Below are 25,122 nucleotides of genomic sequence, written 5' to 3'. Positions count from 1 at the left end.
TGAAGATTACGCAGGTACACAGAACAAGTAGATAAGGCTTAACACACAGACACCAGCTTTTTCTGGACCCAGCAGATGCTCAGATCCTGTCCCCACCCCTGTGGACCAGGCTCTGCTCCATCCTCTCCTGCCTCTTTCCAGCCCCTCCCCTGAGCATGCCCTGTCCCTGCTTCTCCCCCTCCCTCCCAGTGCCTCTGACATGCTGTGAAACAGCTGACTGCGGTAGGCAGAAGGTGCTGGGAAGGAGGAGGGGCTGATCTGCAGGGCAGGAGGTGCTGGGATGGATGTGGGGTGGCTGCTATATTAGGCATTTACCTAGCTGAACTGGGGTCAGAAAGAGGATGCTTTTTAAAAGTATGGATGCATATTCTTCTGAACACAACACGCATCCCCTACTGAGAACCTTGGCACTGATGTGGAAAGTGTTTTGATTTTAAACAGAATGTCCCTTCCAGCACAGGTGCTTTCAGTTACCTTGAGTTTTGTTCCAACACCATCAGTTCCAGACACCAATATAGGATCTTTGTAACCAGCTGCTTTCAGGTCAAACAGACCGGCAAACCCTCCAAGCTCTGCATTGCAGCCTGCCAACCAGAGAAAAAGGACAAGGAAATTCAACATTTACTCCCACAAAACCTGCAGGATCCTCCACCCACTGAAGAGGTTCATTCCAAAGCCACCTAACAGGACTTTAATCTAAGCCCTCCCCCTCAGCTTTCCCAAAGACCAACTACACCTCCAGAGCAGCCTCAGGCTCTTTTAAACGAGGCCAGGGTCTAACTCCCTATCATTCATTTAGGCCTTTGGGGAATAAGGGCTGAGCTCAGGGCATAAATTTTGCTCCCATGTGTCTATGCTATTGATAAAATAACAAAGTGATGTTGTTTTTTTGAGGGAGGAACATACCAACTAATATACTATCAAATTTCCAAAGCAGTATCTGAGCATAAATGAAAGTGCAGAGTATCCAAACATGGCAAATCATACATCTCTAAACTGTATTTGTTTCCTCTGGGTTTGACTGTTCACTGCTCTACACCGTGTAACTGCTTACACCTGTGCAAAATATGTGCAAAGTGACTGAAAACCATCACTGTTCTGACTGGTCATATTTTACGTCCCCTTTGTATGGAAAGTCAATGGGACTTAAGGTCTTGGATCATTTATACACATTTGCAAATGTTAGTTCTGGTGCTAGCAAAAGGTGCTGATAGCCTGATATACCGAAGTCCTAGCCACTTAGGACCCATTCCTAGAAGTCATCCAAACAGCACTCCCATTGGAACTGAGCCCAGAACAGCTGGCCTCTGATCCAGCAAACCATTCATTAAAGCACACGTGTAACTTTAAATATGGGGGCAGTTCCACAATAGGCTAGTTAAGCATATGCTTTAATTGCTTCACTGGACTTAAACCTTGACACACAGGGAGTTCCCTACCCTTTTACTCTTATATTATAGTACAGTAACCCCCCAAATATGCGCCATTTTGACTTGCAGCCTGCTCCCAGAGTGGCGGCAAGCTGGTTCCCAGCTCCCCTGGGCTTGCAGGAGCCAGGAAACTAAATGGTTTGCTGGATCAGAGGCCAGCTGTTCTGGGCTCAGTTCCAATGGGAGTGCTGTTTGGATGACTTCTAGGAATGGGTCCTAAGTGGCTAGGACTTCAGTATACCAGGTTATCAGCACCTTTTACATGTACCAGAACTAACATTTGCAAATGTGTATATATGATCCAAGAGCTTAAGTCACTTTGACTTTCCATACAAAGGGGATGTAACATGTGACCAGTTGGAACCACATCCAGTGCTGGTCAGTTTCCTGGCTGTCGCCTGGTTCCCAGCTCCTCCCACCAACTTCCGTGAAATCTGAGTAACATGAGGATGCGCAGAAGCGCAACCCTCACATAAGTTGGGGGTCTACAGTAATACAGCTCTTGCGATTGCTCATTCAATAGTTAGACTGTCCCATCTTGTACTTACAATATTTTTGTAAAAGCAGACAAGAAATCGCTGTAATAGTTTGAAGCCCATTGCTCTGTGTAGAAAGTTTTCAACAGGATATCTCTTCCACCCCACCGAGATGCAACACCCATTTTATAATAGAATCATAGAAGAGTAGGACTGGAAGGGACCTCGAGAGGCCATCGAGTCCAGCCCCCTGCCCTCATGGCAGGACCAAGCACTTTCTAGACCATCCCTGAAAGCCATCTATCTAACCTCTTCTTAAATATCTCCAGTGATGGAGATTCTACCACCTCCCTTGGCAATTCGTTCCAGTGTTTGATCACTCTGACAGTTAGGAACTTTTTCCTAATGTCCAACCTGAACCTCCCCTGCTGCAATTTAAGTCCATTGCCTCTTGTTCTATCCTCAGAGGCAAGGAAGAACAAGTTCCCTCCCTCTGCCTTATGACACCCTTTTAGATACCTGAAAATTGCTATCACGTCCCCCCTCAATCTTCTCTTTTCCAAACTAAACAAGTCCAATTCTTTCAGCCTTTCTTCATAGGTCATGTTCTCTAGACCTTTGATCATTCTTGTTGCTGTCCTCTGGACCCTCTCCAATTTCTCCACATCCTTCCTGAACTGCGGTGCCCAGAACTGGACACAATACTCCAGCTGAGGCCTAACCAGTGCAGAGTAGAGCAGGAGAATGACTTCTCGTGTCTTGTTCACAACACACCTGTTAATGCATCCCAGAATCATGTTTGCTTTTTTTGCAACAGCATCACACTGTTGACTCATATTTAGCTTGTGGTCCACTATAACCCCTAGATCCCTTTCTGCTGTACTCATTCCTAGGCAGTCTTTTCCCATTCTGTATGTGTGACACTGATTGTTCCTTCCTAAGTGGAGCACTTTGCATTTGCCTACAGTGTATTGTCAAGTAGATTTATGTTTGCCTTCTAGCTATTAATGTTAGCACACAGGCCCGCCAACAGAGTGGCAAAGGGGCAATTGTCCAGGGGCCCAGAAATTTAAAAGGTCCCGGTTGTTGCTGCAGTAGATCTGCCTAAAAGCATCGCTTGTTTGAAAGACGCTTGTGAGATGCCCCATGTATGTTCCAGAGTGGGGTTACTGGAGCCCCAAACCTGCCTAACTGCCTCGGGCATATCACAAACATCTTTCAATCAAGACACGCTGTTGCGGCTGTCCCCAGAGCAGGCAGAGTGCATCTAGGGAAGGGAGCACCGAGCAGGTGGGGGACAGGGCTGGGCTGGCTCAGGGCACTTCTGACAGAGAGGGGGTGCTTGCGGCTTCTCAGGAGGGGAAGAACAGGAGGCCCACTGATTTCTGCCTGGGGGCCCAGAACTGCTGACTATGGGCCTATTAGCACACATTTAAAAACTAACAATGAAAGGAGCAAAATTGGAAAAATAGTTTTAATGATCATTATTCCCGGTTGTGTTAAACATGAAAATATATAAAGTTATTTGAAGGCACTTAGATAATTTGAAAATTGAAATAAAGCTGTATTTAAAAAAAGTCTGTATTTTATTGCAGACCTTCACTTCATTCTACCACCGTTAGTGTCTGGCTAAGGCAAAGCAGATTTCTGAAACCAGCATGAGGCTCTGACCTGATAAGTGTTATCTGAACAGCACACGGGTCTCTTGTATGCATAAGTGAGGGAATTCCATGTTTGAGGGATGAGGAGTTTTACATTTTCAGTAAAAAGCCACAATTTTTGAGACAGTTATTTAAGAAAAAAAACCTCATCTTTGATACTATACTCAACCTGATAACGTATCTAATTAAATATGCTATGGTGAGATTTTTGTTCATCTATCTTAAATTTAGAAATAAACCGGGGTGAGGCATGGGAATCCCTCAATTTTGCTGAACTCCAGGAGAGTTGAAAATGTGTTTCTCCTCCCAGGTAATATTTTCTGTAGGGTCATTTTGACAAATGATTCTGTAGCATTAGCAGTTTCTGCATTTTGAATATCTCTTTGGTATTTGTTCAACCTTGACTTCTCAAGGCAAGACACACATGAGCATTTGCATCACTCTGAAGATCTAATGACACGCATGATTGTCAAGAACTGAGTGAACTAGGATTAATAGTATAAATCTAAGCTTACCTGGTCTCGAGGTGGCTGCTGCAAAGGGTTTAATGTTCTGGACCAAGGAATTGCCAGCTGCGATGTCTACTCCACTGTTTTTGTAAGTCAGGCCTCTAAAAGATTGTTTAAAAAAAGTTTAAAGTAACCCATTACTAATGGCATAAATGTTTGCCTTTTATTTAATTTCCTACAACATGATGATGTGGAAATTAAGTATACAGAATGCAGTTCTGGTCCTGGTGAACTCACTGGGAGTTTTTCTAGTAGCACCATCCCCCTTTCATATTTGCACAGTACTTTGCTATTCACAGCTGTTTTGAGGCAAAGCTCAGGCACATGTCTGAAGACCAGACACAGGAGTACAGTGCTGTGTGATATTTAAATGCTGTTAGGCAGCATAAGGACAGCATCAGAGAACAGATCATAAGATAATGGCTACACAGAATACAGTTCACCCAAATATGGCATTCAAAGGAGGGACAAGAGACTTGGCTCAGAAGACACTGGTCCATTGGCTTTAACTGGATACTCACAGGCTAAAAATGAAGCATCTGCTAAAGTTCTTTGATGGATCAGGCAAAGGTGCTTAGTGGCATGCATGATCAAGCTTAAAACAGCAACCCACAATGACAGCATTACATGCACCAGTACTACTCTATGAAAATGTTTCCCTGAACTTTAGTTTAAGGCAATTCCTTCTTTAATGACTCAGGTGACAGCAGCACAAAATCTAGGGCTTTTTTAGAACAATAAATATGTAAACTTACTTTCAAAAACCTTTCCAGCACAAGACTGCTCAAAGAATGCACATTGTTCAGCGCCCTTTATAGTATATATACACACATACATACATGCACAATCTATGTAAAATGCACCCAATGAATATTTGGTTGTAATGTGTACCCTTTAAGTCAGTTAATACATGCATATATATAAATTGGAATGTACATGGTATTAACTGGCATATAAGATATTAGTTCCATATTCACAGGAAGAAAATGTTTTATTTTTGTGATGGTCATTGTAGTGGCTTTTAACGCCCAGTTGTAGTGAATGCACTAGACTGACTGAGCAATCCAAGTTCTCTTACTGTCACGGGTATGGACGAGATGGATTAATACAGGAGTCAGCAACCAAAGTAGCAAGAAGAGCCATTTTTTGCATTTCAGTAAAAAACTCAATAAATTCAAGAGCTGCGACGCATGTGAATACAAGACGGTCCTTAATAAATAACATTAAACGGCACCTTTCGTAACCCGTTTTGAGACCAGCGCACACACAGCAATTTGTAACGTGATACATGTTTACTGCTGGATGTGTACACACTTTTTATACATTTTATGCATTTGTACTGTTGTTTTCCTGACTTTCACTCCCAAACCTTCTCTCTCTCTCTCTCTGGAGGACACTGGGGGAGTTATCCAGCGTTTTGAGATCATGTATCTTTTGCTATTTAGACATGAGTTGTTCATTTTTGGGCTTTCGGATGTTCACAGATTATCAAAAACAATCAGGATTTTTTTTATTTCATTTTTTTTTAACTTTGCGATTATAGCATTGGAAATTACAAAGAAGTCCTTAAAGAGTCACAGGCTGTAGAGCATCGGACTACTAGATATTTTAGCTCTCTAATATCTGTGATTCAGTATCAAGTTTATTCCCAAGGTGAAGCCTGATATTGGTTCAGGAATGGACATCTATCACAGAGGTGGGGAAACCCCAGGCTTGCCTGGATCTGGACCTCGAGGCTCAGGGCACCACTCTTCTGCATCCGGCCTGCAGCAGGGCTGGGGGTGGGAAGCCCCAAGCCTTGCGGGCCAGATCAGGCATGCCGGGGCAAAATGCAGACTATGGGATCTGCCGGGAGCAGGGAGAGCGGGAAGCAGCTCCAGGCTCTGCTTCCATTCGCCCAGCTGGAGGAAGGAGACTGGGATTGGCAGTGGCAACTGCAGCACCTCTCAGAGGCTTCACTCCTCTGCTCTGGCCTGAATTCTGGCCAATCAGAGAAAGAGGGGGGCAGTGCCAGGGAGTGGTGGTGGGGAGCATGCAGAGCACGTGTCCGGGGGTGCTGCCCAAATAAGCTGCACTCCCCGCTACCCGGACCCTGCGTACCTACACCACTCCTGCACCCCCTCCCTTCCAGACTCCCCACCCAAAACCTGCTCCTGCACCCCCAAGGCCCTAACCAGAAGCCTGCTCCTGCACCCCACTCCTGCATGGACTGCCCACCCCCAGCCCACTCCTGCACTCTCCCTCCTGCTCAGACCCTACACCCCAAGCCCACTTCCTGGCAGCCCCCTCCCAGTGAACCCCTCATTTCCCTCACACATCAGTCCCAGAGTCTATCAAAATGTACTAGCTCTGGCCTCCCCCCAGGGCTCCAGGGCTGATGTGTGGGAGAATGGGGGGAGTCCTGTTTTTCAGTTGGGAACCTCACTGAGGGTTTTTACCTCCTTCTCACTTGTGTGGCCCCTGACTTATCTGTCTGTGGTTCAGTGGCCCCCAACCCAACAAAGGTTCCCCACCTCGATAAGAATGATTGCCCTCTTCTCCGAATATTAAGAAAAATCCCCTATAAAAATATAGCCGCATGTACGCGCATTTCCATTCAAACATACAAAAAGAGAAACAAACGTTTTCAGTTCCTAAACACATGCGGGATTTTGTTTTAGTTTTTCTTATAAAGAGAATATTTCCTTCTTAGGAAACACTCTGGTTGCATTATAGAGCTAGACATCAATGCCAGCCTCTGTCAGGTACTATGAGCCTCCACTGAGCTGCCTCTACAGGAGCAGCCGTCAGCCTCCCAGGGCCTTGCAGTATCAGTTCCTAGAGACTGCTGCTGTACTTCATGGGACCAATCTTTGGCCCTTGTGACCTGTACTTAACACAAGGTGGTGCAAAGATTGTTTTGCATCACCCATTTGTTTTCCCAGTACATGAAGCTGCCAGGTGCCACTTGGCCTCCAATATATATTAGAGTAGTCTCAAAGCCACTCTAACCTACACTAGCTCACGAAGGGCTGACATGCGAACTGGCGATCAAAAGAGTGCAAAGGTATTCCAGCCATGCTCCCTTTCTGGCCATGCTCCCTAAGTTCAGTGCTTTACAGGGTCAGGCTCCAGATGGCTGCTAAAGTACACTCTTTTCTCAAGTAATACAAATTTTTGATAATTTTTAGCATTTACAATTATACACTTTCACATAACTAAGTTATCAAAGGATGTACGGTATTTGCAGGAGAAAGACGACTAAATACAAGCACCGTTTCATATTTAGTTAATTTATTGATCGTACACAGCTGGCTTTACAATATACTAATCAAATGGTACACTAGTAGCAAAACAGAGACTCTTACTAACAATACCCTCTTATACTTTGCATAATGGTTTATTACCAAAAGTTATTATGATGGTTAATGAACTGGGGAAGAGGTGGTTTAAAAAAAATGCTTCATATTTGGCAATATCAGTTAAAAAGTTTCAAAAGATTCCTACCTACATCAAAAAGCAACAGCCAAGAATAGCAAGGGAGACAATGGTCAAGAGAAAAACAAAAATAAAACCTGTCTTCCCAGGATTGATATCCCTGTGTCTCTCAGAACTACTTCAAAATGAATTACAAATTGAAAGCTAGTTTAGTCAAAACTCAATAAAGCAGGACTTCCAAAGCTTCTTGTTCTTTTTAACATACATTTTAACAACATTAAAATGAACCCAATAAAACAATCCTCTAATATTTCTCCAATTAGCAGATCGGATGACTAATAGTAGACTAACGGGTAATGTGAATTTAGTACAGGAGAAAGTTACTATTTTTTATTGCTTTGGAAACTGAAGTCCTACATCCACAGAATAGGCACGATACAGGCAGCTGCAGCGCAAGTTACCCTAAACTTGCTTGTCCGTGTGGTTTACCGCAGACCTGAAAGAATCAGTTCTAGGTTGCGAGAGTAATTCAGTTTCCAAACCCATTCAGTCCCTGCTTCTTTTGATATCCGCAGGGACACCAACCGAATACTGGTACTTGCATCTGAGCACATTAGAAGCTAGCTAGAGACACCAAGTTAGGTGATCTCTTGAGTTAGTGATGTCTTTCAATAACTTCAGGTAGCACTAACTACAATTAGTTTCAGGCAGCACTTTCAGATAGATACCTGGAATGTTTGAGGAAAGCTATAGCCCGATAACCAATATCCTTTCTGTAAATGGCCCCCTCGAACTGTATGGCTGCTACTCCTTTGTTGGCTTCTTCCAAGGCTGACATCAGATCCTTCTTGATAGCTGTTACCGTAAGAACTCTTCCACCACTAGTAACTATTTTGCCATCCTTTCCTGCTGTGCCCGCATGGAACACCTCCAGCCCCAGTTCTTTAGCCTTAGAGAATCCTGTAATTATATTACAATATAAAGAATTGGTCACTTAAAATACTTCATTTATTATAAATTATTTGCATTCCAGTGGTCCCTAGAAGCCTCCATCAAGGCTCAAGATTGACAGTGCAGGACCATATAACCACTTTGATAACTATATAAATATCAAAATGCGACGTTCTGTTGACAACCAAATGCATTATCTAAATGTCCTGGGATGCAGAAGGAAGCACTTAGCTGAGACATCTTCTAGCAGATTTAATGTTTAGTTGTACTTTGCATGACTCTACTCTGAGTTATGACGAGTGACCAAAATAACAATGGGAACTGATGAATTTAGGGCTAGCCTTTGGTTTCACAGCACCTCACCAACACAGTCCATATTTAAGAAACACAGAACGGCCAGAAAATAAAGGATGCTATGAGGGGGAAATGCTGTGTGATTGTGGCCATAATGTATACAGAGTGAGAGTAAAGCATCAGCTCTCCTCCCCAGTCTGGACTTTATGTGAAAAGAAAGACATTCTATTTGACTCATGAAAGTTAATAATCTAATTGTAGGAGATTAAAATGCAACTGTCTCTTGCTGATGCAAAGCTGTAAACTATGACATTTCCAGAGCTTTATATTGCATAGGTTAATCCATGCCAGGCATAAGGGGAAAACTTCTTGAACAGTAACTCTTTGTGTTTACCTGTTATTTCCAAGCCCTTGGCATAACTCCCTGGATAACCTTCACTAGCCATGACCACAGTCACAGCTGCACTGTCTTCAGACCAAACAGGCATGGAGCTAGACAGCTTTCCACTGATGGTTGCTTCTATTACTTCATACAAATCACTCTTCAATAGTGGAAGAATTACCTACACAATGTCGACAAGTTAAAAAGAAACTAAGGTTGAATTGAGCTCCAAATTTAGACTTTTTAAGAACACACGTTTTATTAAAACAAAAAAGCAGTCAAGTAGCACTTTAAAGACTAACAAAATAATTTATTAGGTGAGCTTTCGCGGGACAGACCCATGAAAGCTAACCTAATAAATTATTTTGTTAGTCTTTAAAGTGCTACTTGACTGCTTTTTTGTTTTGATAGTATATAGACTAGCACGGCTTTCTCTCTGTTACTATTCAACTAATTTCATTAAACAAAACTTAATAGAGAAAGTCCAAATAAATAATTTTTTTAGAAAAGTAAATACTCTCCTGACATTTTTGATACAAAAAGAGAACCAGAAAATGAGACTAAACAGAGATTAAATCTGAACAGTGAAAGTCACTGGTTTATTTATGTCATCCATACGAAATGAAAAGAAGCAATCAACATTAATGGTGAACTCTAAACTACTAAAAACAATATATTTAGCTCTAAATAAAATCTGCTTATAAAATAATGAACATGCTTTTATGAACATCTGGTCACTAATGCAAGAAAAGCCAAAGGGAATGTACATCTACCATCTCACCAATGTGAATAAAGGATTCACAATCTGGTCCTACATTACATTCAACCAGACAACAGATCTTCAAAATTTTAAACACAGTAATATAAATTCACATCCCTTCTAAAGACTCACTTCTCATGAAATGCAGATATATGATGCCTAAAACTGAAAATAAAGAAAGCAGGCATTAAGATAGGAGATTCAAAAGCTGTGTAGGTCTGGGATTCAACTTTGTAGTTTGTTCAGCACTCAAAAACTTTTTGGCACATATACAAATCCTACTTAATAATCTCTAAGAAACTAACTATTTTGACAGCAATTCCTATATAAAACTCAAAATCTAAATTTGATTTTAAATTTTAACACAATTAGCAAATTATGAATTAGATCTTTGGTTAAGTCTGCCTTATTTAGAGTCAGTGCTTATAAAGAAGCTTAGGTGAAAGTGTGGTATATTTTTTCTATACTATTAAACTATTTTCAGACACTCACCTGACATTCTGGGTCACCAAACCTGCAATTAAACTCTAGAACCTTAGGGCCATCACTGGTAAGCATTAATCCAGCATACAGCACACCTAAAATGACAAATCACATTAGAACTAGTCTAAGTGACTGTACAGGCCATTTGTTTTAAAACTGTTTATAACAGATGTTGCTTTTGCAATGCTATTATTAAGGGGCTGCGAGACTATGTTCTCTTCAGACCTTAATTTCAAGCAAACATTTTAGGATAAAAATTCTCCATAACAGCATGCAGAATTTTATCCAAAATTGTTTGTGGCCACTGTTCTTCTAATGTAATCAGTTGTGGGTAAATATAATAGAAAGAAGGCACACAGTTACCTGATGTGTGTAGAGAGACACAAATTGCATTACTTGCACTCATGAGTGATTGCCCTGTTAATGTTACAGGAACAAACAACTGCAGACACAATGTTCCAAACTCCATTTGAAAATTACGCCCTTACCACTCTTGCTCATGTGGGGCTCAATTCATAGGATGCAACAGAAAGAAGCCACTGACTTCAATGGGCTTTGGATCAAGCCCTTGGAGCCAAATCCAGCTCCCACAGAAGTAAAAAGCATTCTCACTGACTTCAGTGGTCACTGGATGGGACTTGCAGTGGGAGGGGAAGGTGGGGAAGTAAGTAAGTTATGTTTGTTGTTTAAAGACACAAACGTCCAACAAAAACAAAAGCTTCCACCTACCAATATAAGGGACACCTTCTTCTTTCATGCCATCAACTGTTTTCTGAAGAATTGTATCTCTGATTTTTAGGAACAAATCTTTGGAAATCTAATAAAATATGATTAAAAATTAATGTGGTTTTTTAGTGTTGTTCACATGCTTTTTTTTGCATTGTTTTCAGAGCCATGCAGCAATACTGTGGGTACCTTTCACACGAACACATATTTCAACAAGAGAAAGTGAGTATCCAGAAAGAGCACACTATAGTCCTGATCCCTCAACATTTACACATATGCTTAACTCTACAGATGATGCAAGTAATCTCACCGACGTCCCTGGAACTCCTTGGGCTTGTCCACACGTGCCCCCAACTTTGAAGAGGGCAGGTTAATCAGGGCAGTGGGAGATTACTAATAAAGTGCTGCAGTGAATATGCAGCACTTCATTAGGCGATTCTTCCCCCGCAGCAACTCTGAAGCTTCAAACTTCAAAAGTGCCGGCATGCATGTAGCCATGTGTCGTTTGAAGCTTTGGAGTTGCTGCGGGGGAGAATGAGCATAATGCAGTGATGTGTATTCACGGCAGCATTTCATTAGTAATCTCCCGCCACCCTGATTAACATGCCCCCTTCCAAGTTGGGGGCAAGTGTAGACTCAGCCCTTGTGTACATAAAGCTAAGTATGCATGTAAGTGGATGCAGGAAGGGCCACTGGACAGTGCATCAAGAAAAGTGAAGGCTGGAATGAACATAACTGAGAGAATCACTGTCCAATAAAATCAGCAGAGCTATGCTGTGACACAAAGTTTAATTTTACAAGAGAAAAAGAAGTCGGTTCACCAGATTATTCTTCAAAAGAAAATAATGTGCATCTCTTTGCAAATAACAGTTACTGATCAAACAGAGAGACTAAATCATAATGAGAGACAGAGCGAAGGCTAATCATTCTAAACTAGTGAAGAGAAAAAATCCTCTTTAACCACTTGGTATTGATGAACAGCATTTAGTAAAACTACACACTGGCACAAAATGCAATAGGGCAGAAAACAGACTTTCACCCTGACAATTATAATGTAATTCGGTAAGAGTGCAACACTTGTTAGTGCATGACAATTAGGAAATCAAGCCCAGGGAGACATAGTCCTGCTGTTAGAAGACCTCTCTCTCCAATCTGGTTTGCCATGGTAGAACAAAGAGTACACATAAACTTTAATATTAAACTCCACCAAAGCAGCTTTCCAATCTCATTTTGTACCTGTGGTGCTGGGCAATAAGCTCCCATCCCTCCAGTGTTTGGGCCCTGATCTCCATCCATTAACCGTTTGTGATCCTGGGCTGGTGGCATGGGGGCAACAGTGACACCATCAGTGAAGCACAAGCACTGTAAGTGAAGACGAATTGTTAAATACCCAAATGTGTATGACTAAAACTAATACCATTGGAAACAGTGAACATAAAATCAGTTTTCGGATTTATATTATAAAGCCTGGTGTAAAAGCAATACATTTGAACCTCTAGTAATAGAAAACATTAGCTTTCTACGCACTTCTTCCCCCACCTCGCCAAAGAACTAACATCTTGTGCCACAGAACCCTTATATACAAGTTATTCTGTAGGACCAGCAGAATGGCACTGAAGAGGCACAGACAAAAAGCATAACTGGAATGTTCCATTGCAGAGGTCACTCCTGAGGAAGGGAAGCATTACCTAATTATTTTCGCTTCTTCCCCTCACAAAAAACAAACTGACTTTCAAAATTACATAGATACCATGCTTCAAAGTGTCTTTAAAGAGCTCCCCAGGCCACTCTCTTCTGAGAATTAAGTGCTGTCACTCATTGTCTGGGCAACTGCAAATATTGCTTGCTAAGGACTGCTTACAACAATCTTTTATAATTCCATTCAGCGGCAGACAGGGGTACCCCTTACAAGAGTAAGCAAAAAGATCCCAGAAACATACAAATTTCTGACCCTACAAAATTGTACTCACCCATGGCGGATTATTTTTGACAACCAAGTACAATTTTTCTTTTTCCACAGACTCTAAGGCCAGAAGAAACTATCACAATCATCCAGTCTTACCTCCAGCACACTTCAGGCCACAGAACCTCACCCATCCACTCCTGTAAACAGACCTATAACCTCAGGCTGATTTACTAAAGTCCTCCAAGAATTTTCAAGAAAGTTCTGATGTTTTTATACTGAAGTCCTCTGATGTTCCTTTGGCTAATTAACACTATCACTCTGTGTATATTTAATTCAAGGACTACCAGTCTAAGCTTCTTTTAGTTCCAGCCCAGGTCACTCTAAAGAAGACAACCACCTGATACCTGCATTTCTGTTTCCATCAGGCAGGGTAGCATACTGATGTGGCAGGTCAACAGCAGCCGGTCTGACTGGTAAATAGTGACCACTATCTTTCATATATATCACCTCAGCCTCTAAAGCTCAAATGCACCTCATCTAATATAAGCCCGTTTTAGCCTTGAGTGAGAAACCTAAGACCAAACTTACATCTTCTATACTACAGCATTAATAGAAAGTTACAATGCAATTCTTCTAGATATGCGGCCTGCATGGTCTGTTTACAGCAGCGTGCCGGAGTTAAGAAGCCTAACAGTGGGTTAAACTGAAATTCATGTCTACTGCAAACTTCTGCAGACTACTAGAATGGTGTTAAAGGGCGTTAGTGTTAAAAAGAATTCAGGTGCTGATATCAGTTACTTGTACAGTACCTTCTAAATAACCTGGTAGAATACATGCCTAAATGTTTTCTCAGTGAACTATAAACCAAACTCTTAAAAGGACAAGAAGCATACTTACAGAAACCTCTTCTCCTACGAGCAGTTCTTCAACAACAACAGTTTCTCCAGCTGCTCCAAAAGTCTTATCCTGCATTAGAAATCATCTTTGTTTCTTCTGTCTCCATTTCAGTCATTTTCAAACAACATTCAAACTTTTGTAATCTGCCCAAACCAGCAAGGAAAAGGGACAAATGGTGCCACATATATGTTTATCTTCTACATTACACACATTGGCAATGTTGAATGCTTTTTTTCCTCCCCAGTTTATATAATGCTGACATACTCTTGAGAGTTTATACACTCAACACTGAAACCACTTAGGTTACTGACTGGCAGTTTCTCATACGTCTTTGTATTAAGTTTTGAAACAATAATATTTCAGGCTGTAACAATGATTTTTCAGCATTGTAGAGCAGAATAACCACTTTGTCAGAAAATACTTTTGTTCAAAACACATTATAAAGGAATATGAGAACACCTCTTCACTGTAATGTCTGCAGGCTGACCATATATTACTGCAGTGCATCACCAAAGCAATTTTGTGGCTCTCTGAGGCCATGTCTATACTACCACATTTTTCGGAATACCTTATGTCATTCAGGGATGTGAAAAAAATGTGACTTTAGTGATTATCTTTGAAAGCTCATGATAGACAGGACAGATTCCAGACGCCTGGAAAAGGGCAAATATAGTGCCAATTTATAAAAGGGGAATAAGGGCATTACAGATCAGTCAGCTTAACTTCTGCACCTGGAAAGATAATGGAGCGAATAATCAAGCAATGAACTTGCCATCATGAAGAAGAAAAAAAGATAAGTAACAAACCACATGGATTTGTCATAAACAAATCATGTCAAACCAATCTAATAGCTTTCTCTGACAGGCTTAAAAGCCTTGATAGGGGAAGTGATAGATGTGGTATTTCAAATTTATTAAGGATTTTGATACTGTCTTGCATGACTCTCTCATAAACTAACAAGGGAAATACAACCTAGATCAAGTTAATAAAAGATGTGTACCCAACTGATTGGAAAACCATTCCCAGAGAGTTACCACCAGTTGTTCACACTCAGGGTATAAGGGAATATTGAGTGGGGTTCCACATGGACAAGTCCTGAGTCCAGTTCTGGTCAGTATCATCACCAATGATTTAAATAACTGCATAGAGAGTACACTTACAAAGTTTGTGGATAATACCAAATTGGGAAGGGTTGCAAGTGCTTTAGAGGATATGATTAACTTTCAAAATGATCTGGACAAACTGGTCCGAAGTAAATAGGATGAAATTCAATAGGACAAATGCAAAATATTCCACTTGAGAAAGAACAATCAAGGATATAAAAGGAAAAGTTCCTTTAAGTGCATTTTGAGCAAGAAAAAGACAAACAAAATTTAGGTCCTTAACTAATGGTGAAGGAGAACTAATAACAGACAACATTAAAGTCTGTTTTATGCACCTTTTACTTCAGTTTTTACTATAAAGATTAAGGGTGAGCAGATACTCAACTAATATTAACAGAAAAGGGGAATGTATGCAAGCCAAAACAGGGAAAGACAGCTTAAAGAGTATTTAGATAGATTAGATGTTTTCAGGTCATCCGGACCTGATGAAATTTATCCTAGGGCTACTTAAGGAACTGGCTGAACCAATTTTGTACCTTTGAGATCTCATGGAGGAAAGTTGAGATCCCAGAAGACACAAGGGCAAACATTGTACCTATCTTTAAAAAGGGGGAGACAAAGAGGACCCAAGGAAACATACACCAGGCAGATACTTGGAAAAAATAGCATTCAGTCTGTAAACACCTAGGCTGTTTCTTCACAAATTTTTGGAAAGAAGGGGCCTCTGGAAAGAGGACTTCGTTCCGGAAGACCCCTCCCCCGTCCCGGGGGCCGTGCTTCTACACGCCGTTTTGGAGCCTGGAAGAGCGTCTTCCAGACTCCAAATCATGTGGCCTTATGCTAAGGAGGTGCCGGGAACTTACATACATGCCTTATTAACATATTTCAGGCCATTTATTAGCATGCCATTTTCGGAGAAAGTGGCATGTGTAGAAACAGCCCTAGACAATAAGAGTATTATAACTGCCAGCATGAATTTGGGAAGAACAAATCATGCCAAACCAACTTAATTTCCTTCTTTGACAGGGTTAATGTCTTAGTGGATAGGAGTAAAGCAGGGTTCAGCTGAACCACAGGGGCTAGGAACAGGGACCAGCTGGGTGCCCAGTGGCCAAGAGCCGCTGCTAGGGCCAGGCAACTACAGCCAGCCATCATCTGGAGGAGCGGTGGCAGTGGTCCGAGGTCAAGGCCAGTGACTGCAGCCAGGGCCAGAAAGCCATGGGCAGTGGCCAGGGAGCTGGTGGCTGGGATCAGAAAGCTGGCAGCCTGTGGCCACACAGCCAGAAAGTGACCTGGGCTGGCAGTCAGGAGCACAGCCTGGGAGCAGGGACCAGAGGCCAGTAGAGGAGCATCCAAAATCCCTGTTTGGGACTGCTTAGGTTCTGAGGGTGCTGGATAAGGGAGGTCCAACCTATATCTTCATTTTAGTAAAGATTCTGACCAATGTTCCCTCCAATTTTTTTCTCTCCATTACGAAATAAATTTTTTTATGTGCACCACGAACAGGAACACATGCTTCTCATTGTGGATAGCTGCAGGAGCTCTGCTAATCATCTGGGCAACACCTGACTCTCTCTTGGGTGGCTGCCCAACCCCTCAGCTTACAGGGAACACTTCTTCTGACAGAGTCCTACATGACACACTCATAGGCAAGACAAGGAAATGCGATCCAGATAAAATTAATATAAGTTGGGTGCACATGTGGTTGAAAGACACATACTCAAAGTAGTTATCGATGGTTTGCTGTCAAACCGGTATGGTACATCTAGTGAGATCCTGTGAAGGGTCAGTCTTGGATCTAGTATTATTCAATATTTTCATTAATGTATTCCTTTAAATACGTTTGGAGCAAGAGAAAATCCAAGAGAAAGACCTGAGTAATGGAGCGGAGAGATGCTTATAAAATTTGCAGATGATACCAAACTGGGATGGAGTTACAAATGCTCTGGAGGACGGGATTAGACTTTCAAGCAGATTCAGATGGTGGGGTTGTAGCACTGCTGAAAAGGATTTGGGGGTAACAGTGGATCAACAATGTTAAGTAGCCAAAAAGGCAAATATTTTGGGATGCACTAACAGCAGTGTTGTATGAAAGACAGAGAAAGTCAATGTCTCCCACTACTTGGCACTAGTGAGAGCTCGTCTGAAGAACTTTGTCCAATTCTAGGTACCATACTATAGGAAATATGCGGACAAATTGGAGAAGAGTCTGGAGAAGAGCTACAAAAATGATTAAAGGTTTACAAAAGCTGACCTATTAGGAAAGGTGTAAAAAACTGGGCATGTTTAGTCTTGAGATGAGAGGACTGAGGAGGAAGGACCTGATAACAGACAGTTATGACTAGCACCCTGATCTACTATTTGCTAAGTCCACTTACAGTTGAGTGAGTTTTAGGTTAGATGTTAACAAAATCTTTCTAAGTATGAGGACCATTAAGCACTGGAACACGCTTATAAAGGAGAATGTGGAATACGCACAACTGGACATTTTTTAAGAACAGTTTGGATGAACACCTGTCTGTGATGGTCTAGTTTCACTTGACCCTGCCTCAAAATAGGGAGCTGGACTTGTTGACTTTGAGGTCTTTTCCAGGCCTACATGTTCTATGAATCTATAAATTGTGTTAGGCTAATGCACGTTCCATGTAAAGCAAACAAAAATGCCTGTGAAATTTTGCCATCGTTGCTAATAAACATACAAAATTCTCATGTACAATGTGTAAGTCTTTACATAACACAGCAACTCACCTGCATGATTTCATTCACAGCTTTGCAGGCTCCCTCTTTGTTAGTAGCTACAATTACTCCTTTGCCAGCAGCCAGACCACTAGCTTTTACAACTAATGCAGGGAAGTCCGCACTTTAAAAACAAGATAAAGTGATTGAGGGATTCCATAATAACCTGTCAGCCTCTAATACATTTTTCAAATCCAGTCGTCTTACAATTGTCATGGATTTTGAAGCTTGAAAATCAGAGTTTTAATGTTCTCTCTATCAAGGTAACCATTTAATTTTGATTGAATAAAACACATTTAATCAAGTGTCTTCTCCTGTAAATCAGGCATGAACTGGAAAGAATTAATTTATGATTTACAGATACTGATCTGGAGTTGCACGATTTGCAACTGGAAAAAAATATTTTCTTTTATAATCTGAGCACAGTTGAATTGTCATGAAAGAACAATAGATGTAGAACCCATCCTGATGCCATTTTTGCAGAGTTATTTTTAGGGTGTCTTTTGAATACATGGACATTGTACCACTATTGGAAAAAATAACAATGATTAGTGGGTTGCCAACTTTAAGTGCCTAACATATTGGAAAGTCACTATGATAATGATAGTAAAAAAGAATAACTAAGAAAGATGTTTTTAACCTGGTAATAAAGCTACAAGCTTCTTTAGGATTGGTGAATGCTTTCCATCTTGCAGTTGGGATGCCATGTCGGTCAAGAAAGGCTTTAGAAAAACTCTTACTGGATTCTAGCTGAGCTGCCTTTGCTGTAGGACCAAAACATCTCACCCCAGCTCCTGCCAAGTCATCAACAATGCCTAGCAATAAATATATTTAAAAGTTACTATTACTATAGTACTGTGCCAGTTTACAAAATCACAAGTCACGTAAAGCCACAACTTTATTAATCACTTTGATACATTACTTAGTAAGAGCTAGAACCTCTGTGCCAAGTAGGGGATACATCATTGGGATTTTGGACCTTTTACCATATGGAGTTCATAGGCAGTGTTTGATATGACTAGCAGGGGTTGAGCTTGGCTGTAGGACTCCAGGTCAGAACTTCTTGTACCATGTTACTGCAGTACCACCACTTTAAAAAGACACAACTCCTTTTCCTCTGACTTACAGTCCTCAGCTGAAAAGTCCATGGTAATCACTGGTGAAGAATATCACATAAGGTGGCAATTTTTGATCATGAGAGAGAAACAAAAAGAAAAAATAAACCCTGTAGATCAGTGGTTCCCATGCTGGGGACTGCAGAGCACCAGCAATTCACAAGGGTATTGCAAGGGGTCCATGAAAAACAAAAGATAAATAAAAATGATCATAGAAAATATGTTTTAAATAAATTGCGAAGTTACAATCATTAAATATCTTTCCATACTGTTATTAAATGCTGTCTGAAAATCTGTGCCGTGGTTTCCTTTTTTATTTAATGAAATGTATGTAGTGATTAGAGCTGGCTTTGATGGGGGTCTGTGAATGGTTTGGAGAGGTGATGGGGGTCCGCACTAGTGAAAAGGTTGGGAACCACTGCTGTAGATAGTCTGTATATACTGAATCCTGCGTCATTCAGTTATTTTCAAAAAACTCTTAAAATGTTAGTGACAACACTGACATCATTTACAAAACCCAAACACCTAGAAACAAAGATCTGAATAGATAAAGGACCTTATAAATTTTACATTACCCATACAAGAACCTTCAGAAATGTGCATCTCATCAGCATACTACCAACTGGAACTTCAGGGAACAATGGGCCTGAATCTTTTCCCAATTAACGTATCAGGAGACTTACTGTTAACTTCAAGGGGAAGAGAAGGCAGCCTAATATTCCATTAACCTATGGAGCCCTGATTTTTTTTTTATACAACGGGCCCTCAAAACAAAATAAAACCCAAAAAAATACACTGAGAACATTTGTTCGGCACAGAAAGTTAAAACCAGATTTCCTGGCCGCCTTCATTACTCTGGGCAAATCAATTACAGCTGTATTACTGCACGTATTCAGCACCTCTGAAAATTATACTTCCGATCATTCTGTGCCTTAGTGCTACATCTGCAAAATAGGAATAGTAATATCTCCCTACTTCACAGCATAAGTGTGTTAATTATTATAAGGTGTTCAGGTACAGTGTAACAGAAAGCCTCTAAATAAAGAAATAATCAACAACTAACCTCAGCCATGGTAATTTCTTCTAGCACATCTAAAGCAAAACATTATACCCCAAAATTTTATGAAAAGTTACGTAGCAATAAGTGGGTGGAACTTCAATAACAATGTAATTCTAAATTTACCAGAAGCAAGGGGAACTTCCGGGCCAACCACCACAAGTTTGATTTCATTGTCTTTGCAGAACTGGATCAGAGTAGCATGATTACTGATTGATATGTCTGTTGAAAGATTCAAGAGAAATTTAAACAGTATATAGAAGAACAGAAAAAGTTACATATCAAATAGAAAGAGAAGCTTGCAAAAGACTAAACTATAACAATGTGTGATAAAAGCTTTGCAAAAAGGCAATGTCATTCCACGACTTTTATCCAGAATAAATTAATCCAAGGTCTACAATGGGCTGAGTCGTGAACTCACGGAGTTCTGGACTGGACTTGACTGGTGATTTGCAAGGAGAGGGACAGCAATCTGACGTTACTGTTACCATTTGAGAAATAGACAGCAAATCATAAATCCTGCTTAGTCATGGGATAATTTGCTTTCAACTTTTTTCTCTTTTCATAATGAAGTGTTACTAACATAGGTGCCATACTGAACGCTTGTAGGACAGGTGAAGGGTTTGTGATATTTTAGATGCCACAAAAACAAACCCACAGGATTATATGCTGAGAGATAGATGAGATTATGAGTTTCTGAGTCTCTGTCCAATGCATGGCAAAAGTTAGAATAACCTGGGATCTGCTCTGACATCTTGTATCTAGCTAGGGAAGCGAGAGGAGACAGGAAGAAAAATCAAGGCATTATACTGCTTATTGTCTTGTCCTTCTACAAGACCCAGCTAAAAAACGATTTTATAGCATACAAAATATTAGCAGAGGCTCCACAGTATGTACTAATGTCCCCAAGCAAGACTGGCTCATTTGTTGTTGTTCTTTCCATATATTAAGTGTATCGGTTCACTGTGCAACATTATTTCTCTGAGAGTGTAGGTTGAAATAGAATATTTTTGCATTCTTCTTGAAACCAATCATTTCCCATATGACTATTGTATTCTATCCTGCAGAAAGGAACGCAGGTCAGAGTTTTCAAAGCTGGGTGCCTCTACTTAGGCGCCTAACTCCATATTCAGGCACCTAAGTAAAAGTGGCCTGATCATTAGAGGTGTTGTACACTCAGAAATCTCAGCAAAGACAATTGAGCTGAAGGTGCCCATTACCTTTAGAAAACAAAGCATTTTTATTTGGGTACCTAAAATGAATTTGACAATCTCACTTACGACACCCAGGTTTGAAAATTTTTACCACTATGACTAAAGTTAGAGAAAAGATTTGATATCTTTTTTTGTATCTTAATGACTTGTAAAATAAGATACCCATGCAGCCAGTTTTTTGAGAGACAGGAATTCTGTAACTGGGATAACTGTAAACTTTTTGTGAAAAGTAATTTTTTTAAAATCTCCGTTATTTCCCTTAGAAAATTATGACACATGGGATTTCAATGAGAATTAAAGGTCACCTAGTGCATCCTGCTGTCAATCACTGCCAAAAAGAGAGAACAAGCTTCTGGGACCAAATCTTATTGAGACTGATGCCAGTAGTAACACTCCCACTGACATATATTGGGAAAAGAAGCTGATCCCCATATATTAGAGTATAATCAGGCTCACATATCTCTGTGACTATGTCTATATTAGCCCAGATAGACGTGCTCAGGGGTTCCGGGGACTGGATTTTGCGCATCTGGTAGGGATGTGAGACATCAACCTGTCAGGGGTCACAGTTGACCCCTGTACTCCTCACAAGACGTGAGGAATAAGGGAGGTTGACGGGAGAAACTCTCCAACTGACCTTCTTCAGGAGGGATGGACAAGTCAGATGAGCAGAGATATGTTGATTCGAGCTATGCAATTGCCATAGCTCAAATTGCATATCTGCCTTGTGTAGAAATAGCCTGTGTAACTATTTCTAATTTTCTCACACATGGTGAAATCTAGACTCAGTGCCTGGTCCAAGCAACAAGGCTTGGCTCTACCAAAATGCCAAGGGTTTGTGTGTGTGAAGACTTCTCTTCAGACCACACAATATTAATTCACTCCCTCAGAAATCTAGGTTCTGTCCCTCTGTATGTGAGGGAGTTTAGATTTACCCCATATCACATATTCAAGGAGGTTAAAGTCCGGCAAAGTGCTTGAACCAGTGTTTGATGGAAATAGTCAAGTATTCAAAATCGTGTTCATGCTCTGCTGGATTGGGGCTGGAGTTCCCAGTATGCACATGCATCATCTTTTTACACATTTTACTGGAAAAGTGATAGAGCAGTGTTTTAATGTTTATAACAGTATTTAATTTACTCATGTGGCTCTCATGTGAACTGGCTATAACTCTGTTTAACCAGGGTACAAAGATCTTTGTTTAACATTGTGGATGGAGAGGGATCATATGATTTCCACGTGAATGCTCACTGCTTTCCCCTCACCATCAAAGACAAGCAGATTTGTTCTCTTTGGCTGATGACACTGCAAATGCTCAAAGACAGGGGTGGGGAACCTTTTTCAGGGTGGGGGTCCCAGACCCACAGAAAAATCAGTTGGGGGCCACATAAAAGAAAGAAAAAATAAACCAACCCACAAAACCTTCACTAATGCGGCCCCTGACTGAGAGACCTCACTCCCCTTGCACTCCAGCACCATGGGCAGGAGGGTGCTGAAGTGGGGACTGAGGTTCAGGATTTCCCTCAGACCAGATTAACTCTTCTGTGGGCCCAGGGTATGCCCAAAAATGGGGGGAGGGGGTTAGGGTTCAGTGCGCAGGAGGGGGCTGCTGGGGAGCAGGTGTGGTGTCTGGATGGGAGGGAAGGTGCAGAAGCAGGCTGAGGGTCAGAGTCTGTGTGGAAGGGAGAGTTCACGGTGTGTGTCGGAGGGTCAGGCTGGGAGACAGGGAGGGTACAGGCACAGGCTGAAGGTTGGGGTTTGGACGGGAACAGGCTGGGGATGTGAGTGGGGCAGGGGCACCTACTTCCATGCGCCGCTGCTGTTGTCCCCTGCCCCAGGGTACGGCAGTGTGGGGAAGCACTCCTTGGAGAGGCTTTTCTCCGCCTGTGCCCAGGCGTCACCCTCTGCCACGCTGCTCTGACTGGCTGGGGGTGGGAGAAGCCTCTCCAGATAGCTGTGTGGTATGCTGCCGTTCCCCCAGCTGTGGGACCAAAAGTGGCAGCAGTGGAGCCCAGAGCTGCTTCCTGCCCCCACCAGGCAGAGTCTGTGGGCTGGATCTGATCCTAGACTCCAGCCAGCAAGGCTCAAGGCTCCACACCCTACCCCCCACTGCAGGCTGGATGCTGGGGAGGGGAAGCCTGAGTCTCAAGGGCTGAATCCAGGCAAGCCACATGTTCCTCACCCCTGAAATAAGAGACAGAAAAATAAATATGGTATTTCTTTGGTTGACCCCTCAGCTGCAAGTAAAATTTACAGAGCAGTAACCACATTGAAAACCTTCAACATGTGGTCTGTGGACTTAGAGAAATCCACATACTATAAGACTTCCTAGGGGTTTGTGCCTCTTTTCAAAGTTTGTCAGGGATTCACAAATGAAAGAAATTGAAAACTGCCGTTATGGTTTGTCTGTGATGGCTCATGTTTCCATAATAAATACAATACAAAATTAGTAAAAAAAATACAAAAACAGACTTGGTCAGACGCTGTACAAACATATACACAGCATTTATGCAGTTCTAACGCATATACTGCATTAATCTTCATTTTATATGTAATAACATATTTTGAAAGAATATATTTTATGGGTGTATTAGTTCAAATACATGGAAACATAAGCTAGTCATTAAAATATTCTCCGCAGTGGTGTGGGCTAATGGAACAAGTAATTTCTGCCTCCTTCTCATGGACTGAGTAATTATTCCAGCTCTTCCAGTGAATCACAGTAAGACTTCAGGCAAGCTACAGAGGCAAAATTTTCAAAATGCACCTCCAGTTTTGGATGATAAATTTTAAATAGCTTAAGTCTAACTTTTACAACTGATGAGTACCAACAGCTCAAGCCAATGGATGCTGTAAGTACTTAAGACTTTCTGAACAGGCACCTAGAAATAATGCAGACTTTTGAAAACATTGGTCGTAACCTCTCCATGTCCCCACATGCCAAACATATATACAACATTTCTACCTATAGCATTCATGCTTAAAAACTTGCTAATTCTCTTAGTTAACTGAAGTTACATCTCAACACACACCTAATATTCCTTGTGGGCACAAGTTTGACCAGACTGCACACCACTGCAGGAGTAAGAACACATAAGGGGAGTAACGTGGCACCTGAGTGGGATGCCTATATCATAGGTAGGCTTGGGAGAATTAGATTTTTAACCAATAAATGCTGATTTCACCAAACATGAACACATACACATTGACAAAATAGTTCCATCAGCATAACAGAAATTAACAGGTGAAGTAAGAAAAAAAAATCTGCATGAGAAATTATTAGGAGTTGGATTTAAGGTTATTCACTTAGTATATTCTTGACATGATGTCGACAGCGTGTATTTTAATGTTTGTAATTTTTTTGACTCGCAACATCTGCTGTCATTAAGCAAAAATTGTCTGAACCCATTCCATGGTTTTTTACAACTGTGAAAAAAAAATCAAATTTGTTTTTAAAGTGCTTAACAATTAGTATTATCCATCAAAATTATGAGCAGGCTTTGCAGGATTCAAGAATTTGTTTAATAGTCAGCCTCTGCAGTTTCTTGCTACACAAGAGGATGGGTACTGTCTTGTCTCCATCTCACAAAGAAGCACCAGCACAGCTGAGCTGGTGCAGAGGATGCAATAATCTGCACAAGGCAGCTTTACTCAGAGCGTAATTAAAAATAAAATACTTCTCACCATATCCAAACACCCCCTTTTTGGGAATGAAGGGTCCAAAAAAAAAAGAACCTCTATACTATTAATAGTCAGAATCCTAAATTTATCAATTAATCACTTTTGGCACGACTATTCTCACTATACATTTAAAAATAATATATCATGTTTTCCTTTTCATTTATTACCTGAATTTGAAATTTTCCCGTTATTGGCTGTTCCCGCATTTCCTGGAGCGACTAGCACTTGTTTTACATGTGCAGACTGTGCTAACTTCCATGCCAGGGCATGCTCTCTGCCTCCACTGCCAATCACAAGCACTTGGTTTGCCATCACTCTGTACAA

At 41.2% G+C, this 25,122-nt stretch overlaps 1 protein-coding gene across 3 annotated transcripts in view; it reads right to left on the bottom strand.

The window, feature by feature from the left end:
• GART (phosphoribosylglycinamide formyltransferase, phosphoribosylglycinamide synthetase, phosphoribosylaminoimidazole synthetase) overlaps positions 1–25,122 on the bottom strand; it is a 70,069-nt gene that overhangs the window by 22,566 nt on the left and 22,381 nt on the right. For all 3 annotated transcript variants that reach the window (XM_074996726.1, XM_074996708.1, XM_074996717.1), the window contains exons 3-14: positions 24,966–25,114; positions 20,030–20,125; positions 18,372–18,546; positions 17,744–17,855; positions 13,893–13,961; positions 12,326–12,451; positions 11,093–11,180; positions 10,373–10,458; positions 9,133–9,301; positions 8,222–8,453; positions 4,083–4,177; positions 475–584 (exon numbers count right to left, since the gene is read on the bottom strand). In XM_074996726.1, coding sequence (XP_074852827.1) covers positions 475–584; positions 4,083–4,177; positions 8,222–8,453; positions 9,133–9,301; positions 10,373–10,458; positions 11,093–11,180; positions 12,326–12,451; positions 13,893–13,961; positions 17,744–17,855; positions 18,372–18,546; positions 20,030–20,125; positions 24,966–25,110 — 1,503 coding nt within the window. In that variant the 5' untranslated portion in view covers positions 25,111–25,114. The remainder of the gene's footprint in view (positions 1–474; positions 585–4,082; positions 4,178–8,221; positions 8,454–9,132; positions 9,302–10,372; positions 10,459–11,092; positions 11,181–12,325; positions 12,452–13,892; positions 13,962–17,743; positions 17,856–18,371; positions 18,547–20,029; positions 20,126–24,965; positions 25,115–25,122) is intronic.

This window comes from Carettochelys insculpta, chromosome 1, assembly GCF_033958435.1.
Source record: "Carettochelys insculpta isolate YL-2023 chromosome 1, ASM3395843v1, whole genome shotgun sequence".
Classification (NCBI taxonomy): Eukaryota; Metazoa; Chordata; order Testudines; family Carettochelyidae; genus Carettochelys; species Carettochelys insculpta.
This window is presented reverse-complemented; position numbering and strand designations above follow the sequence as displayed.